Raw genomic sequence first — 19,823 nt, forward strand, 5'->3', positions numbered from 1 at the left:
TATATTTATAAAATATTATATATTAATATAATATATTTATTAATGTAGGATCGAATGGCCTAAGAGGGGGGGTGAATTAGGCAATTTTAAAACTATCTTTACCAAATTTGAGAATTAAAGCAATTTATTCAAATCAAATAATGTTGCCTATTTTTAATCCAATGTATGAAAATAACTAAAATATCTCAAACAATCAATACAATCAAAATAACATAACATAAAATATAAGTTTAAGGGAAGAGAAAATCAAACACGCGATGTATAGTGGTTCGGCTCAACCCGGCCTACGTCCACTCCTCCAAGCTTTCTCCCTTGGAGTATTCCACTAATCCTTGGTTGACTAAACCTCAACCAAGCTTTTCTTCACAACCAAAATAGCTTCCAAGGTGCTATTAACCTTTACAAATGTTGAAACACAATTTCTCTCACAAGAAATTTTCTAATCTCTCCAAGAGTGAACCTCACTCTTTTATAACACGAATTTTAGTATGAATATTGAAATATGATCTCTCTCAAAGTGTATATGAAAGTTAAAGCTTAGTACAACCCAAAGCAAATGAAATTACAAAGTGTAAAAGCAAGGGTTTTGATTAAAGAGAATAATTTGCAAGTCAATAGCTCAAAACTAATTTGCTCTCAAATATATGAAAGTTCTTGGTGGCAAAAGTTCTTTTCAAACGAAATTCATTGGGTTTATATAGGGGAAAATAAGGAAAGTTACCGTTGTGCACAAAGATAGCCGTTTTAATTTTCCAGAAAACGCACAATTCGGTCGACCGGATGGAATTCGGTCAACCGGATGTGACATGGCACTTCCATGGAGCTTACGTGGCACTAGCCGTTGGAAAAATTCAAACCAAAATTCGGTCGACCGAATTTAATTCGGTTGACCGAATTTTTGAAGCCAAAATACATGGCTTCTGGATAATTCGGAAGCTGATTCGGTCGGTCAAATTCGGTCGACCGAATTTTATTGCATTTTACCCCCTGAATTTTTAAAAATCGCAATTTGACCCCTAAAACTTTGAAAAGTGACAATTTAACCCATTTTTGAAAATTCTTTCAAAACCAACTTTAAGATATGAAAATATAGTTCACAAAACTTCATCACTTTAAAAGAATTAATAAACTTTAGTGACAAACTTGGCTTAACCCAATAAGTTTGAAAAATGACATTTTAACCCAAAATGTGAAAGATATGAAAATGAGTTTTCAAGTGAGCTATCTTATGCAAATAAATATTCTAATCAAAACGAATGCTCTAAATTACAAATAGATCTACCTAACACTTGAGTTTTTCTTCAAGTCTTCAATAATTCTTCAATTGACTCTTCTCTTTCATTTCCATCTTGAAACTCCTTCAAGTGCATTAGATAAATCCTTGCAATTCAAGCTCACACTCAAGTAAAATCATTAGTCAATATGTTTAGGGACATATTAGTTGTTATCATCAAAATAAGAGTATAATGACTCATTGAGTTAACAATTAAAAGAGGTGCGGGAGATCCCCCGCCCCCCGCACCCATTTTGTATCTCCTGCACCCTTTCACATTTTCACACACTCGTTTGTATTTTTATGTATCATTTTACATTTTCACGTACCGGTTTATATTTTCACACACTCTTTCATATTTTCACACACTTATTTGTATTTTTATGCACCGGTTTTGTATTTTCACGCACCCCTTCACATTTTCATGCACCCGTTTGTATTTTCACACACCCCTTCATATTTTCACGCACTCGTTTGTATTTTTACACACCCGTTTTGTATTTTCACGCACCCCTTCATATTTTCACATACCCGTTTGTATTTTTACGCACCCCTTCACATTTTCACTCCCCCGTTTTGTATTTTCACGCACCCCTTTACATTTTCACACACCCGTTTGTATTTTCATTCACTCATTCCTGTACCCATTTATATTTTCTTATAAAAGTATATAAGAATCAATTATTTTATAAAAAATTAATCTGTTTTTCATCTGTAAATTTTATTTATTACAGAAAACTTAATCTTAATACGTATTGTCTGAAATGTAAGCAATTAATCGGTGAAAAACTACGATAAATACTGAGAAATTAAATTAGGGGTATTTTTGGAATAAAAATATAATTTGCTTAAAAAGATAAAAAATAAGAATTGCTGCCGAAAAAAGTTTACGCGACAAACCGACTGCCTATTTTAATTAATTTTTCAAAATATCTAAACTTTTAATAATTAATTTAAAAAAAGAAAAAAGTGGGACACAGCCGATCGGCCTATATCAAATCAAACAAAAGCGTTCGATGGCACAACGAGATGTCGTGGCCCACGTGTCAACAAGTGAAAAGGACATTGATGCTCGTTGTGATAGCAAGCCGTTTCAAACGCCCACGAATGCAAATTATTATTAATAATAGGCCAAACCACTATTTCCCACCCAAGGTTTGATGATTTCTCAAGTTTCCACCCTTTAACTATGGAAACACCAAACACCCACCCATGACCGATTAGATTTAACAAAATCCTAACGGTGGTAAATTTAATCTCATTTTCCCCCCTAAAAGTTTAAAAACTAACATTTTTTCCTTAAGCTAAGTTTGAAAATATCGCATTCCCCCCTAGGGTTTGAAAATATCGCATTTCCCCCCTAGAGTTTATCTCTCCGGCGCCATCACCGACCGTCTTCCCCTCCCGACGGTTTCTCTTCCACCGACGGCCGCCCTAAACTCTTGCACTACTCATCCGACGCAGGGATAAGTCGTCTGGGAAGAGAAATCATCTTCCCAGACGACTTATCTGACGACGCCGACACAGTTTTCTTCATCGTAGTTGGAAGATGAAGACGAAGATTAAGCTCGATCGCAGTTGGAAGATGAAGACGACGACGACGACTGGGAAGGCAAAGGACGAAGTTCTTCGTCTTCCACAGCTTCTCTGACTCCGATGGGGGGTCCAAATGGGAGGAAAGAGATCACCGAAAGGAGAGGATGCTTCGGGAGGGAGAGACCGTCGGCAATGTCGCCGGAGATTTCAAAAAGAAACCCTAGGGTGAAACTACGATTTTTTAAAACTTAGGCTGGGGAAAGTTTTAGTTTTTAAAGTTTAGGGGGGCAAAATAAATTCTATTTAAGTTTATTTTTAATATTATAGAGAAAATGATGATTTTACCCTTGCCACCATTAGGGTTTTGTTAAATCTAACCGGCCATGGGTGGGTGTTTGGTGTTTCCATAGTTAAAGGGTGGAAACTTGAAACAACATGAAACCTTAGGTGGGAAATAGTCATTTGACCTTAATAATAATAATAACGCGAATTTTAGAGGACCACATTCGCCGTTAGGTCTCAATTCGAGAGAGATGACGAGAGGAAAGCAGAAGATTGAGGCGCAGAGACGAAATGCAGAGAGGAATCAGAAGTCAAAAGGATCGCAACTTGAGGCCCGAGCGGTTGCCCTCAAAGTTAGTTGCCCTATCTGTAAGGTACATCTATCGAAGTCTTCCATTTTTTTCTTAACTATAAATCGATAGATCTGATTGTGATATTTACTATTATTCCTCTTTGATTGATTATTAGATGAAAGTATTACGATCGGTTGACTCGATCACGGTCACATGACGTTAATAGTTTATCTTTTCAAAGGTCTACTATATATGTAATATATGCAGAAACAAAAACAGACTAAGACAATGCATCGCCATGAGTCGCTAGTATCTTACTAGGAATTTTAGTGAATGAAGAGTGCGTTGATTTTCTTGAACCAATAATTGAACAACGCGTCTCTCATTGTTGGATGGGATAACTGGTAGTGAATGTGAAATCTGAGAGGTGAGAAGTTTGTCGGTGACTGTAATTAAAGATTGTTTTAGACATATCAACACAATGTTGTGTTGGAATCAAATAACCTTGCGTTTGTGGACTCTTGCACGAGGATGTGATAATCCGCATCCAGTGATTGATAACTTTGTTGTACAGATATAGCCCATATTGTAAATGAATTACTTAGATCTTAGCACTAAGAGGCGTACAACATATCCAATATAGCAATAAATCGGATAATTAGTTCACCATAGTGAATATTTACTTTGGGAATACAGGCTGCCATTTGATGTTTGTATATTTGAGGTTTCCTCTCCACCCGTAGCACAAAAAAAGCTTCCACCAAAATGGTAGCTAGATGTCTCTCACTTTTGGCTCACCTACATAATAACTAAAAGAACATCATAACTCCAATCTCAAATCTTGATCAGCATATACAAAATCTCTATTCACCAAAATCCCTGGGTTAATTATATCATATTCTATCAATTTTCAAATTTTAACATGGTGTCAAAGTCATTGTGGATTCAATCATAAGATTTTAGATTTCTCCAAAATTCTGAGTAATACATGGAAGGGAGATACATGACAAAAGCAATTTACAAGCCAAATCTGAAGTTACCAGGGTAACTAAATTTCAATCCCAGGTATGTTTATGATGTTATGATAATGAGCTGGCCTCGTTGCTAAATGAAATTGGAAAATGAAAAAAGCAAGACAGCTAAAAGAAGATTGTCAAAATTAATTTCTCCCTTTTTCTTTGTTTCTAATGCATAAGTTTGCCAGATTTGATAATTACTTATTAAGATTGTATTGAAAATTATTTTAAGAGTCTCTTCAAAAAATTTTTATCATAGGTCTAAAAATTTTTTAGAAGGTTTTTGGTTGCTAGTGAAAAATGTTTCTTAAATGCATATGAAGACTTGTTCTGGAGTATATACAGACAATTCAAATGTTACAAGTGATTGGTATAATGAAATAATTCAACTATGCCAAAATGATCAAATGAAGAATGAGAATTAATAAAAGGAACACACTGGAGGTGGATGCTGATTCAGGTTTTATCTGAATTATTTGTAATTTTGTATATAGTCCAAATCAAGTATTGCTGCTGCATTTAAATATTCAACCAGTTTTCTGGAAACTTTTGGGAATCTTTTGAAGCCGATGATAAATTTCATCTTTTCTGAAACTCCCTTGACATAAATTTGACAGGAATGTCAGTGGTTATTTTTTTATCAAGAAACTCTACTGATTTTTTTTTTTTAATTTTAAATTAGAGATTTTAATACACATAAGTGAAGAGTATTTTGACAACTCTTTTTCTGGTTCTCTTTTCTCTTTTTTCAACTAGAAGAACCATACCTGGCTCTGAAATATACTTATTGTTGGTTTTGCTTTTAAATTTTTGTATCTCTCAATCTTTGTTTGTGCTTTGGGTTTGGAGAAATCTTGAATTTGCAATGGCTCTGATACCATGTTGAAGTTAAGATAGATTTGATATTGTTGGCAGGAGGATCTTTGGTGGATAGTGATATTTGTTTATGCTGATCAGGACTTAGATTATGGAACAATGATATACTTTATTAGGGAGGGCGCATTATGAGTGAGTGATTTTTAAATAACACTTAAGCTAGCATTGAATTTTTAATCCTTAATGAACCAGGAGATGTCTAATTATAAGAAACCAAAAAAAAATCCTTACCCTATCCTCTTTTAACCATGGGCTACTGGATCATTAGTTGAAAAGCCTGAAGTTGTTGTTTCCCTTATGTGCCAACCTGGCCTACCGCACCGCGTTCTTCAGAGTATATTTGCAGGTATGCAAAGAATCGCACCATTTTTGTTATCAAAGTATGTTTATTTCATTTATATGTTCCCTCTGCTTGCAGTGGTATTTTTTGATCCACAATCCCTCTTCTTTTATTGCATCTCCATTATTACATTGTATGTAACATGGCTGACACATTTTGGTGGTTTCTATGGATTCTGAACATGTAGCAACTTTCTATTTCAGACGCAACTGGCAAATCACAATCAGCTTGGTGATCATTATTCTTCCAAACATCCGAAGGAAAAACCTCCTTCTCAAGCAAGTTGATTGATTTCCCCTTAAATAAATATGCAAAGAAAAAGAAAATTTGGTCTGCGGAAGTTGTAATATGTGCTAACTTTGTTATCTGAACAGAGGAGTTTGCTTTTCCATCTAGCTTTCTGTAGAATGGGACTTTGAATGACTGAAGGATGATAAAGGCTGGCTGTTTACTTTCCAAATGTTTCTTGTACATAATTCTTGCCCTTTGCAAAGCATTTTATCATTGAAAATAAAATATTTTCTCACCTTTTAAACAGTCACTTCATTTGCAAGCAACAACCAAACTAAAATCCTCCACTCTAGAGACTGTTCTCATTGATAAGTTTCTTCAAGAGTAGAAGGCATCCCTCCTCTCAGCTCGTCTTTCTTCTTTCATCCATCTTTGTGCCTCTTTCTCCCTCAAAGCCTGTTCAACCATTAACATCTTCCTCTCATGTGTCTCCATTCTTGCTCAAGCAATACCCGCTCTTGTGCACGCTCCTCCATTGTCCTGCTCCACTCCATTTCCATCCTTTGTTGCTTCTCTAAGAATTCCTTAAGCAATTCCTCAATTATTCCACCATTACTCCCAGCTCTGGAGGACTTGTCCAAAACATCTCTTTCAATCTTCCTCTTCTGAGAATTACCTCTAGCAGGGGCCTCACCCTCAGTCTCATCTTCCTCATTGACATCATCCTCTTCATCAGACAATTCATCTATATACCTAATGCCACTCAATCTCTTACCCCTTTTCTCTGGTAGAGTAAGTAATCTCTGCATGTTCTTTGCTCAGTTCAGTAAACACTGCATGCATTTCGTCAAAGAATGGACATTGTTTGCCCACTCTCCGGATCAGATGTCTCCTTGCCCTGCATAAATTGAACTTCATTGACTCCTTGTTCAATATCAATTTCCCATTAGCATAAATGAGAAAAGTTTCACTGAGTCTGATCTAAATTCTAATTCTGAGATCCATACTCATTATTTACATAAAATTACATATGAAAAGCATTTTAACAACCAGAAACTTCCCATTTTTCCAGCACTCTTATATGAATACATTGAAACTATTTAAAATTCATCGAACCCTGAAATGGGGTGACGGCTGTGATTTCCTTGTAGCGATTGAGGAGATTTTTCCACTTGCATTTACATTGATCGGGATTCCCGGAACCGCCTTTCTCTTTCAATTTAAAACTAACAAATCTCCATACTGTTTTGCTCCTTTTGATTCCACTGAATTCTTTTTCAACTTTTCCCCCAGTCAAAATCAAATCCGTGTCTCCTCGTCACCCACCCGGGACTGCATTCTGATGCCCTGCTCCCCAACCCCCGAAACTAGAAGGAAGAGAGTGTTTTTTCAGCTGAAGAATTGAACGCACTTTGACGTCGTCGTTTTAAACCATGTTTTAACCTCTCTGCCATTGTGCTGTATTTAGTTAATTTAATGGCAATTCCCGTGAATGGCAACGTCTGATCCAATAACTTGGACATAATAACCAAATTTACGAGTGAAATATCACAGTTAATCCTCGGAAAGCAAACATATCAAATTCCCAAAAGCATTTGATCTAGAGTTTAGGTGTATTTAATGAGGTAAGAGCTGCCTTCATTTGTGAAAACACTCCATGAGGAGGCGTCCCTTGGGGGTATGGTCATTAATGAAAAGCATCGACTTGGTTTGAAGGAAAAAATATGGGTTATGGTCAGAGGTGCCAAAAGAGCCAGGTCACGGACAGGTTCAGGCATTTTGAGAGGGCCCATCTTGGGCTGCCACAAGAAAAGGGAAAAGGACTATTTTCCATCTAAATTTTAGTTCAATTTAAAACCCAGATCTATGGGAGATGAAAAACTTAAACTCTCACGTATAGTTAAACTTCTGTTAATTTTTTTTTGTTAAAAGAAAGAGTAAAATAGTCATTTTACTGTTTATATTAAAAGTTATAAAGTTTATTACTTTTCATCTCCCCAGGTTTTAGAAACTACTATTTCACCTTTACTTAAAATTTTTAAACTTTGAAAAGTAACATTTTTACCCTCAAACCTAAGTTTCCATATTTTTCAAAGCTCAGCCACCCCTCATAACTTTCAAAAACAGCAGTTTCACCCACACTCTTCAACTTTATCTTCCGACATCGTCTCCAGCTCTTTCTTCTCCTAATGCGACGAGGAGATGGAGACCAATTCGTCAAAAAATTGGTCCATCTATTTGCTAGCCAAAAAATTTTAAATAAACTAATTTTACATAATTAAAAAAATATAAAAATTATTTTATGGTAAAGGTCTATTGTAACCTAGGAAAATTAAAGGTCTATGAAGGCATGAATCAAAAAAATTTTAAAAAAAATTTTAATTTTTTAATTAAAGGTCTATAAAGGCATGATTCAAAGATTTCTCCTAACTTGAGTTTTTATTGGTATGAAACTCGATCAAGTTAGGAGCCTTGAAAGGACTTAACATATGGGGAAATTGAAATTTTCAGCCTTATTTTAATCTGTGTATACATATATGTCATTCATTTCAAAATTTAAACAAATATACCACAACAGTAAACTACTTTTCCAAAATACCCCTCTTGAAATAACCCATGCAGAGATTCTCTTTTTTTTTTTTCTGTTACTTTTTTTCTCTTTTTCCTCAGCTTTTAAGTGAGGAAGGAATCCTTGCAACATGAAAAAAATAAATTATTAATGAAAGAAAATATGTGATTGAACAATAAAACCCGTATGAAAACCATTATAAAATAGGCCAAAGGACTATTTTCCACCCAAACTATGCTAAATTGTCAAAGTTCCCCCCGTTAACTATGAAAATACCGTTTACCCACTCATGGCCGATTAAATTTAACGGAACTCTAACCCCTGAAAATTTAATCTCATTTTCCCCCCTAAAAGTTTAAAAACTAACCTTTTATGTTCTAAGCTAAGTTTGAAATATCGCATTTCCCCCCTAGGGTTTTGTTTCCAAACTCGTTCACTTTCTCCGACGCCATCGCTAGCCGTCTCTCCCTCCCGACGGTTTCTCTTCCACCGATGGGCCCCTTCAACTCTACCCCAACCCATCCGACGCTGAGAAACGTCATCTGGGAAGAGAAATCGTCTTCTCAAACGACGAAGACGAGATATCATCTGGGAAGACGAGATCAATCAATCATGTCTTCGTCATCTGGGAAGATGATTTCTCTTCCCAAAAGACGTTTCTCGGCTCCGAATGGGTTGGGGTGGAGTTGAGACAGGTCGTCGGTGGAAGAGAAACCATCGGGAGGGAGAGATGACCGATGATGGCATCGGAGAAAGTGAATGCGTTTGGAAACTAAAACCTAGGGGGGAAATGTGATCTTTTCAAACTTGGCGTAGGGGAGAAAAGTTATTTTTTTAAATTTAAGCGGGGAAATGAAATCATATTTAAGTTTATTTTTAAAATGAAATATAAAATGACGATTTTACCCTTATTACCGTTAATTTTAACTGCTCATGGGTGGGTAAACGGTATTTCCATAGTTAACGGGGGGAACTTTGAGAATTCAGCATAGCTTGGGTGGGAAATAGTCGTTTGGCCTATAAAATATTCAACTTGGACATAAGGGAGGGAGAGACGAAAATTGCTAAATTTATTAAGAGAATTAACATTTATTGCAAAGACTTTATAGTAAAATCATTCACATTTAAGTCAGTCTTGACTTAAGCCCGTATGTTATGTATTTTCTTTATGAACAATTGAAAATGAAATAAGTATGGTAGATTCATGTTCGTAACTTCATGTAAAATTTAATTTTATTGTGATTTCATGTTGTTAGATTATTTAATGCTATTGTTTAAAGTTGTTATAATATTGTTTAATGTTGTAGTGATAGTTATAAAATATTAAAATGCAAGATAGAAAAAATTCCAAACGAAAAGCAGATTGGTGTTAATGGTAACCCTTGGTGTTAACGCCAACCCCCCGGACCCCAATGAATTTATTTAACTTTTTCTGTTTTTTTTTTTTCTATTACACTCAATTCCTTTATTTTTTTATGTTTGTTTATTCTAATTTGGTGTTTATGTATGTATTGTTTTCCTTATCTTGGTAGAGAGTTTCATAAATAATTACAAAATTACCACTATCATTTTCTTCTGTTTTTTATTGTCTTGTCTTGATCAATTTTTATATATCACTTGATGATATGATAGTTTAATATGTTGTAAATATGTATGTATAAAGCTTGGTTGTATTGGTATTGCATTTAGGGCTTAATTTGAAAAAAAATGTAAAGTAGTGTAATTTAGAATTTTTATGTTTTTTAGGTTTATTTTTAGTTAGGATAGAAAAACTGCATTTAAGATTCGTTATGGAGGCCAATGGGTTGAAGGTGATGATAATGTGGCAAGATATGTTGGTAGGAATGAAAGGGGAATGTGTATTGACACAAATGTTGATTTTGAAGGGCTTATTGTAAGAATCAACTATCGTCTAAGACTCCATTTAAGTCAGTCAAATGTGCACATTAGGGATGGCAATTTGAACCCGACTTTAGGGACCCTGACCCTAATGGGGAGGAGATTTCCCGATAAAAATGGGAAAAAGGGCGGGGATGGAGACGAAAAAAATCTCTGTAATCGGGGACGGGGATACATGTATCCCCGCCCCACCCCCTAAACCTAATATATTAATATAATAATTTCTAAACTATTAAGTTTTAGAAATTTTTATATTATGATTTATTAAAACTATAACTTTAATTTTACTAATTTTTGAATTATCAATTATTAGCTTTTACTAATTTCTAAACTATTAATCTAATATATTAAAAAAACCTCAGAATCTCATTATCATAAAATGCAAATGCACCAAATTAATTTTATTTCAACTTCAAAACTTAGTTAGTCAATCCACCAGGTTTTACACAAAAAAAATAATAAACTATAAGCTTGATAAAATCAATTGAAGCGAATGAAAAGTGTTAAATTTAATGTTATTATAAAATTACCCTAAATCACATACATGAAGAGCTACTAATGAAGAGATTGATTATTGCATATTGTTAGATTTTATGAAAACTTTATATTTGAACTAAAATAACAAAGAATATTTTGTAGCTCTTGTAGCAAGTGATATTTTGAGAAAATATGATTTATTTTATTTATTGAAATATATAAAAGAATTAAAATTTATATTTATGGGTATGGGGATGGGGATGGGGAGGAGATTTTTTCCCATGGGGATGGGGCGGGAATGGGGAGGGGATTTTCCTTCGCGGGGAGGGGACGGGGATTACTTTTTATCCCTGCAACGGGGACAGGACAGGGACGGGGATTGATATCCCCTCTCCGCCCCTCCCCATTGCCATCCCTAGTGCGCGTATTTACACTAGGTTTTATGGGATCGATAGAGATTGTAAACAATGATGATGTGGAGTTTTTGATAATTGTAGCAAGAAGTTTACAAGGATACACAAAACTTTTTGTTATCGAGAGTCAAATTGACAGAAGGGGCAATCAACAGGGTGAAGATGTTTATGAGGAAGAAAGGGAAAATCATCTGACAGATGAGTGGACACATCCACAAAGTTTTCAAGAGTTTGATGGGAATTATGATATTGATGATGATAATGACGACGACATGGACGAGGATTATGAAGTAGAAAGTCATAAGGAAGAGGAGGATGATGATGATGACGATGAAGAATTCTCAGGGTTTGATGAGGAAATGTACGGTGTTCTGAGCCAAAACATTGGCAAAAGTCAAAGTCATGCTTATAACGAGGGGTTGAATGTAGCACAAGACGTCATGGGTTTATGAATATTAGAGTATATCTAAGTCATATCCAAAATTCAAATCTATTTCAATGGGTTCTTGAGCCTATTTTGATGTTGAGAATGCAGACATTACTAATCGGGCAACACAAAGGGGTAACCATTTACAAGTGATGGGTTTTTATAACTCTAAGGCAGAATTGAGAGCATTATTTTGAACATATGCCTTAGAGACATGAATTCAATGGAAGGTTGGTCACTCCGATAACATACGATATGCGCTTAAGTGCATACACCCATAATGTAAATGATAGGCACAAGTAATGAGAGAGCAAGATGGAGACTATCGAGTCTTACGACATATGGACGAGACCCACACTTGTCATCCAGTTACCATTTGAAAAAGATTTACGGAGTATTCCTATGAAAGCTTTGATATGTTGTGTACACAGATAAATTACATCATAAATTAAAAGTGATAACTAATATGAACAATACAAAGGAAGGGTACATACCATGTTTTCCAATTATTACCCTGATGTTACAATTTGGGTCCACCATAGGTTGTGTATATTGGTGGTAATTTCGGTTGGTCCCCTGAGGAAGACACGTCGAGTGTCAACGACGGTACCATAATAAAAACTCTGAGTAGGCCTCAACCAATCACAGGTCCAGATGACGATCCTCAGGTATGGGTTGTTTGTTCTTTTTGCCTTTGTTGGATCTGTGAATAGACTTACCAACTGTTTCCCTTTTCATAGCACACGTTTGAATGCTAACACTTTTTTAGTTATCGTTGGCTTCTGAACAGTTGTTGGTTAGTCCTACACTTGTTGTTGGACATCATCGTCCGATAAGTCATCCAACTGGAAAAAGTTCAAAAATTGATTCTTATCATTATTTTATAACATAACTAATTGAAATAAAAATTAAGTATGGTGGATAATAACTTGTACTAATCCTAATGCTTGAACATAAGAATCTTTAAATTGTGTAATTCGATTATTTAATGATGTTTGGAGTTCCTACATCTCCTCCTGAAGCATTGATGTTTGTTATTACCATTGGTTTTGTATCTCCCTATGAAACATCGATGTTTTTTGTTGCCAATACGATTGTATCTCCTTATGAAACACTGATGACTGTTACTCCCACTCCACGCACGTCATTACTGCGTACTGGTCCAATTGTTGTTACATTTGAGAGCTGATGCCTCTTCCATATTCCATTAAGATCTGTTGAAGATGGTTGTATGATACACCATTGTACGACGTCTTATGGATCGAGTATCTTACAGGCTCGTCCATCTGGTGCTCTCGAGGATGGGAAGCACAAGAAGTAGACATCCGTGAAGGGGAAACAAGTACATTATCAGAGGCCTTATATGACTCTCGACGGTGTGCAGTGCGAAAGGATGACACTTGTGGAGGGATGTCTGTCCAATACGAGATGTCCTAGGAACAACGGGTTTGGCACCTCGTGATGAAGATATTTGTATGAAAATAGTGGATGACTAGGAAGACCCTTTGAGGGCTATCTGAAAGGCAATAGGACGATTTGACTGGATGTCATCATCATCATCTGAATCTATAAACTCGTCATTTGATGATGTCAATGGTGCCTATTCTCTCTTAAACTTCAGAGCTCGAATATACCACTCAAAGTAATGCTCAGTCTCGATCGGATATAATGCAATTGTAATCCTCTCCTAGAATATGAAGGAAATTTATAAAAATTAATGAAATACCAAATAGGATAATAAAATATAGGCCAAAGGACTATTTCCTACCCAAAGTATGTGTTTTTGTCAAGTTTCCCCTCATTAACTTTGAAATTACTATTTACCCATCCGTGACTAATTAAAATTAATGGTTTTAAAGGTAAAATTGTTATTTTGTCTGTATTATTAAAAATAAACTTAAATTTGATTTTATTTTTCCCCTTTAAACCCTAAAAACTAACAATTTCCCCCAACCCAAGTTTTAAAAAACTATATTTTTCCCCCTATGGTTTTCAATTTTCTGAGTTTGTTTTTCGATGTCGTTTCTTTCTCTTTGAGGACCTCTAGGCGACTCCTCTTCCTCTCTGGCATGGCCTCCTTCCAACGATTGTCTTGGAAACTGTTGTCAATGAAGACGAATCGTCTTCATCGAGACAAAGACGAGTCGTCTTCGTCTCTGACGAAGACAAATCGTCTTCGTCTTTGGACGAAGACGAGGTCTTCGTTGACGATGAAGACTCCTCGTCGATGAATACCTCATCTTCATCTTGACGAAGACTAGTTGACGATCGTGCCTAGCATAATCATTGGAAGGAGGCCACGTCAGAGAGGAAGAGGAGTCGTCTGGAGGTCGTCGGAGAGAAAGAAACGACGTCAAAAAACTAACTCTGAAAAATTGAAAACCCTAAGGGGGAAAACGCTGTTTTTTAAAACTTAGGTTGAAAAAAATTGTTAGTTTTTAAAATTTTAGGGGGAAAATGAGATAAATTTTTCAAGGGTTAGGATTCCGTTAAATTTAACAGCCCATAGATAAGTAAATGATATTTTCAAAGTTAATGGGGGGACACTTGACAAAAGCGCATACTTTGGGTGGGAAATAGTCCTTTGGCCTAAAATATAAATGCGCAACTTATCAGAGAAGTGTCTCAAAGTATCGATATGTCATCTCATGTAGGTAGTACAATTGTTTTCTATTTCAGGATACGAGGGATTCGATCATTTGCTTCCAAACGAATATAAGGCGATAGATTTTAAATCGTCTCATAAATCAAATACTATACAATGTACAACATTTATGGTTAGTATTTACAATAGTTAGTATAAATGTAAACTTTATCTATTATATGATATTTACTTGAAAAGTAATCAGGTATCCCAAAACACTGTAACTGAGAAGTGGGAACGGACTTGTGCATGACGGATAATGTTCAACACAATACTGATACTTGTTATGGATACTTTTCTGCATTGAGTCAATTGTTTTATTCAATGTTAGTGTCCCCCATGGGTATCGACTAAATGCATCTAAATTGTCCATTAAATGTAAAAAACAATTACGTATTTTGGTTATGTTGTCCGCCCCTAATAATCCTATAAACGTATAATACAAGAGCGCGAACTTCACTATATTGTCATCATTGTCTCCCCAAATTTCATTGTCAAATACTTGCTCGATCTCCCCATGGGATAACAACCTGTGAATATTTGGAAAATATTCCTTTCTCAATCGAGGCGTCTCTGTGCACTCAACGTAATTGGACACGTCCATGTCCTCCCCAAAAATCAGACCAATGACTAGTACAAACTTAACAGGGCTAAATCGGAATTCAACACCATTTATTCTGAACCACATTTCTTTGTTTGGGTTCCTATGGTTGATCATACCAAATAACATCGCTTGAATAAATATGACACTGAACCGTGACTTCACCAAATCTAATAAGTGTTCAAAATAGGTTATCCGAAAAATGACTCTTTGAGTAAATGTTAGTTTATACCTAATTATAGTCACAGTATCCATCTTTGTCTGAAGTGACATATGCACTTGGAATTTGTACGCCCTCTCTTGGTAGTTGATTGCAAATGCCTGAAAATATATATTAATTCGTTAAAATACATTAATGAAAGACAATCATTTTAATCACAGATTAATCAAACAAACTGGATTATCATTATTAAATTAACATAATTAGCATCAGTTAATGTAACATTAGAATAAAAAAATTAGATTATCAGTAAATTAATATGCATGACGTCATTTTTCATAAAAAGATAAAAAAATTAGAGTATTCATAATATTTGATGTAAGATTATCATTTTTGAGTTTTAAATGTCATTTAAGCTATATTTTAGATTTGAATCACCAGCAAACAAAAATAAAGTTTCAATTTCCCATAATAAAATATACTGAACTACAAACTATAATAAAATGCATGTGGTGCTTTCAATCTAATTTTTTAATATTTTTTTTTCTTATCATGTATTATTCTTTTGGAAGAGTTGGTTCTCTTCATCTTTATTTCTTGTGGAAGTTTTGCTTGCTTTCATAATAATTTTAGTGAAATATTTTGCCTCGGCATTTCTACCAACCACGGTACGCCACTCACCCAATTTCAGATTAATTTCAATTTCAATTTCCAAATTAATTTGAACAATTTCATTATTAATTTTAATTTTAATTTCAAATTAATCCAATTTTTTCAAATTAATTTAAATTTAGACCAAATTTCAAATTAATCCAATCAAATCAAATTAATTTAAATTCAGACTAAATTTAAATTTAATTTACATTGAATTTGGATCAAAATTAAATTTGATATGATATATTTCTACTTTCATTTAACATAACGAAACCTAACATTTCTTACTGCCATTACGTTGATAGTATCGATGATCGATGAAGCTGTTTGTTGAATTTTCTTCGTAACCGAGAAAATAATCCAATGATCTATGCGAAAGCAAATACTTTTAGAGAAAATATGGAAGCAAGCAACCAAACACTTTCGGCAAAAAATATTTGCCAAAACTTGCACATATATAAGAAAGCAAGCAAGCAAAACTTCCACGTGAAAGATAAGAAGGCGCAAACAAGAGCGTGAGGAATATATTCTCCTCTGGTTGTCAGTGAATTATTAAAGCAAATGCACTATTCATGTCAATGAATTATTTATATATATTCATTATAATATTTCATATTGATGTATTCATTATTCATATATATTCATTGTACTTGCTGAAAGTATGGAAGTGCATTATTTCATCTTGATGCATTATTCATATTCATGTTAGTACATTATTTCATCTTGAAGCACTTGAAATTTTTAAAAAGGGTTGGTGATGAGACTTTAAAAAAAAATGAATTTTTAAAAAATTCATAGCATTTAAGACTTTAAAAAAAAATTTAAAAAGGGTTGGCGTTGAGACTTTTAAAAAAAAAATTATTTTAAAAAGGGTTGGCATCTGCGTTGAGACGCCAACCCATTTTAAAATGCAAAGGACTGGCGTGACGTGTCAATGCCAACCCTTTTTATTTACAAAGGGTTGCCAACCCTTTTTATTTGGAAAGGGTTGGCGACCCTTCTCGTCAACAACGCCAACCCTTTTTATTTACAAAAGGTTGCCAACCCTTTTTATTTGCAAAGGGTTGGCACGTCAACCCAAGGGTTGGCGTCACACCAACCCTTTTTATTTACAAAGGGTTGCCAACCCTTTTTATTTGGAAAGGGTTGGCGACCCTTCTCGTCAACGCCAAGGGTTGGTGTCACGCCAACCCTTTTTATTTGCGAAGGGTTGCCAACCCTTTTTATTTGCAAAGGGTTGGTGCGTCAACCCACGCCAACCCTTTTTATTTACAAAGGGTTGCCAACCCTTTTTATTTACAAAGGGTTGCTAACCCTTTTTATTTGCGAAGGGTTGCCAACCTTTGGCATTAACGTCAAGCAAACCCTTTTTAAAACCTTTGTTTTTTTAACAATTAGTAACTTTTTTTTTAGTTAAACGTCAACCCTTCATTTCTTTTAGTTAAACCCTACTAAATTATCTTCTTTGATCATTCTAGTAGTTGAGATCTAATATAAGGTATGAAGTGGATGTGATCGATTTTTGGTGGGTTACTCTTTTTGTTTTATATCCTTACTTCGAAAAATTTTTAATCTGAAATTCGTTTCACTTTTCAGTTTTTCTCTTTTTTCTTTTATTTTTGAAGCACTGACTCTATTCTAGAGTACTTATTCTATTTTTCACAGTACAATTCCAAAATTATAGAGAAAAAGAAAGAGGATTTCTTTGATTTCTTCCTCACTTGAAAGTTGAGAAAGAAGAGAGAAAAAGTTACAGAGAAAAAAAGAGAATCTCTGAATGAGTTATTTCAAGAGGGGTATTTTGGAGAAGTAGATTATTGTTGTGGTATATTTATTTAAGTTTTGAAATGAATGGTATATATATATATATACACAGATTAAAATAAGGTTAAAAATTTCAATTTCCCTAACATATGGCCACGCCAAAAATGCCTTGACAGACCCGCCACCACCTTTGTATGTGGTCATGGCCTTTGAAGGACTAAAGAGTTTTGAAGTTGGCCTTTCCAAAAAGCTTGTAGTTGTCATCAGCCTTTATGTCCTCATCCTCATTTCCCACGCTAGTATCGAGGTTTCATATTTCTGTTCATTTCCTCTTCGTGCCCATCATTCGCACCTTTATGTAAATAATAATATTTTGGAATTATAAGAACCGTATATACTAATTCAAGCAAAACAAACTCATAAACGCTAGATCAAAGTAACATTATCCAGTTATAAAAGTTTTCCCACATCCCAAACCTTTTTGTTTTTCATAAACTATCATATATCGCCCTTCAATTTTGTAATAGCATGTTTCATTTTATAGTAATGTCAAGACAAAGTCTTTGTTGGTGGATTAGTTATGGTTAGGTTCAATCCTTATAATATATATATGGGTAGTTAATCTACCCCCCTTGTTTTCATATTTAAAATTTGTTACTTTTTGTAACTATATATATTTTTTTAAATAAAGACTTAATATAGAAAATTATTTAAGTAATTTTTATAATAAATATTAGAAATTACAATGAAAATTATAAAAAAAAAGAACAAAGATAAACAATATGTTGTGGTATAACCACAGTTTCTAAAAAACAAGTGGGAGTAGATTGTTTAAAAGTAAATCCTAGTGGGTGTACGGTGATTTAGGTATAACAAATAAATAAATAGTTGGCGTCAGTGGAAGCGCAAGTGAATATGATGGACCGCGCGTGACGGAAGGAGAGAAGGCATCTAATCTCGTCCCAGCCTTTTTCAGTCACGACAAAATTGCCTCTTGCGAATCATACGCTAGCCCACGTGTCTTTGTATGTCTGGTTAGGTTCTATTAATTATATCATGCGCGATACGATACGATAATTTTGGTGCGAGATTCTCAATACATATTTACTTCTGTATTTTGTGTATAATTTTTTATATAAATAACAAAATATTATAATATAATTAAAAATTAAATATAATATAATATTTTAATTATATAATAATAATAATAATTATAATAATTATTATTATTATTTATAGATAAAATTATACATATAATATTATTGTTTATCCAATTGGCTAAAGAAAATATAAATAAAAATTCCAAAATTATTGTGTGGTTATCAACAGAAAATAGAGAAAAAAAAATCGTTGCAGCCATGGAACCGTTGCTTTTACCTTGAAAACAAGTCCACTGCAATGCGACAATTTGAATATTTAAGGAATTAAAATCAATTTTAAAATTATATTTTAAATAATATAATCTAAACTCAATAATTATGATAATATTTCAGAAAACATAAAAATATAATATTTATTTTGATGAAAAATTAAAAATTGTAATGGATCAGTGATTGAAAATTTGTGATAAATTTTTAATTAAAACAATTCAAACTTTTTTAATTACTGTGTGTAAATTTTAAATTTTATATATATATACAGACACATTCATTTACTAACTTTCTACCCCAATAATAAATTAAAATGATAATTTTGATGCCACCCAAGGTTAGGTGCAATCTGTATGTTAACTTTAAAAATCTATAGTCTCACTCATAAATTAAATTATAGTAAAATTTTTTATTAAAGTTACAAATAAAATCATCATTTAATTAAAAAAATTAAAATTTTATCATATTTTTTCTTTTTAATTTAAAAATCTAATAATTTCTACACACCTAAAGTTTGAAAAGTAATAATTTTTTCTTCTTCTCTCAAATGACTTCCTTCTTGATTGTTAGTTGGTCTCCCTCTTTCTTCTCTGTTGGTGACTCATTTCCCACCCTCACCCCTTTTGTCTTTGTTAGAGATGAGGGTCTCCAATGAAGACAAAAAGGGAAGGGGGGAATAACTCGCCAATGGAGAAGAAGGGAAGGTCAATTGACAATTAAAAAGAAAGTCATTAAAAAGAAAGAGAAAAAACTCTAAGAGAAAATTGTCATTTTTTAAATTTTAAATAAAAAATTATTAAAATTTTAAATTAAGAAAAAAAATTTGATAAAATTTTAATTTTTAAATTTTTATTAAATAATAATTTTATTTTTAATTTTAATTAAAATTTTTAATAAAATTTTACTTATGATAAGGTTTTAAATTTTAAAAAATTAGTGTGTGTGAGATAAGATTACATCTAACCTTGCGTGGGACCAATTAATTTGGCCTAAATTAA

General features: G+C 33.7%; 1 protein-coding gene and 1 pseudogene across 1 annotated transcript; one reads left to right on the top strand and one right to left on the bottom strand.

Moving 5' to 3' along the window:
* Window positions 1–2,287: 2,287 nt before the first annotated feature.
* LOC123222304 (zinc finger protein 706-like) lies at window positions 2,288–6,076 on the top strand. Its single transcript, XM_044644988.1, has 3 exons — window positions 2,288–2,393; window positions 3,278–3,465; window positions 5,820–6,076. Exons 1-3 carry the CDS (start codon window positions 2,303–2,305, stop codon window positions 5,901–5,903), a joined length of 363 nt encoding a protein of 120 aa, XP_044500923.1. The 5' UTR covers window positions 2,288–2,302; the 3' UTR covers window positions 5,904–6,076.
* A 120-nt stretch (window positions 6,077–6,196) lies between these two features.
* LOC123223970 lies at window positions 6,197–6,751 on the bottom strand (annotated as a pseudogene).
* Window positions 6,752–19,823: the final 13,072 nt, after the last annotated feature.

This window comes from Mangifera indica, chromosome 8, assembly GCF_011075055.1.
Source record: "Mangifera indica cultivar Alphonso chromosome 8, CATAS_Mindica_2.1, whole genome shotgun sequence".
In the NCBI taxonomy this organism is placed as follows: Eukaryota; Viridiplantae; Streptophyta; class Magnoliopsida; order Sapindales; family Anacardiaceae; genus Mangifera; species Mangifera indica.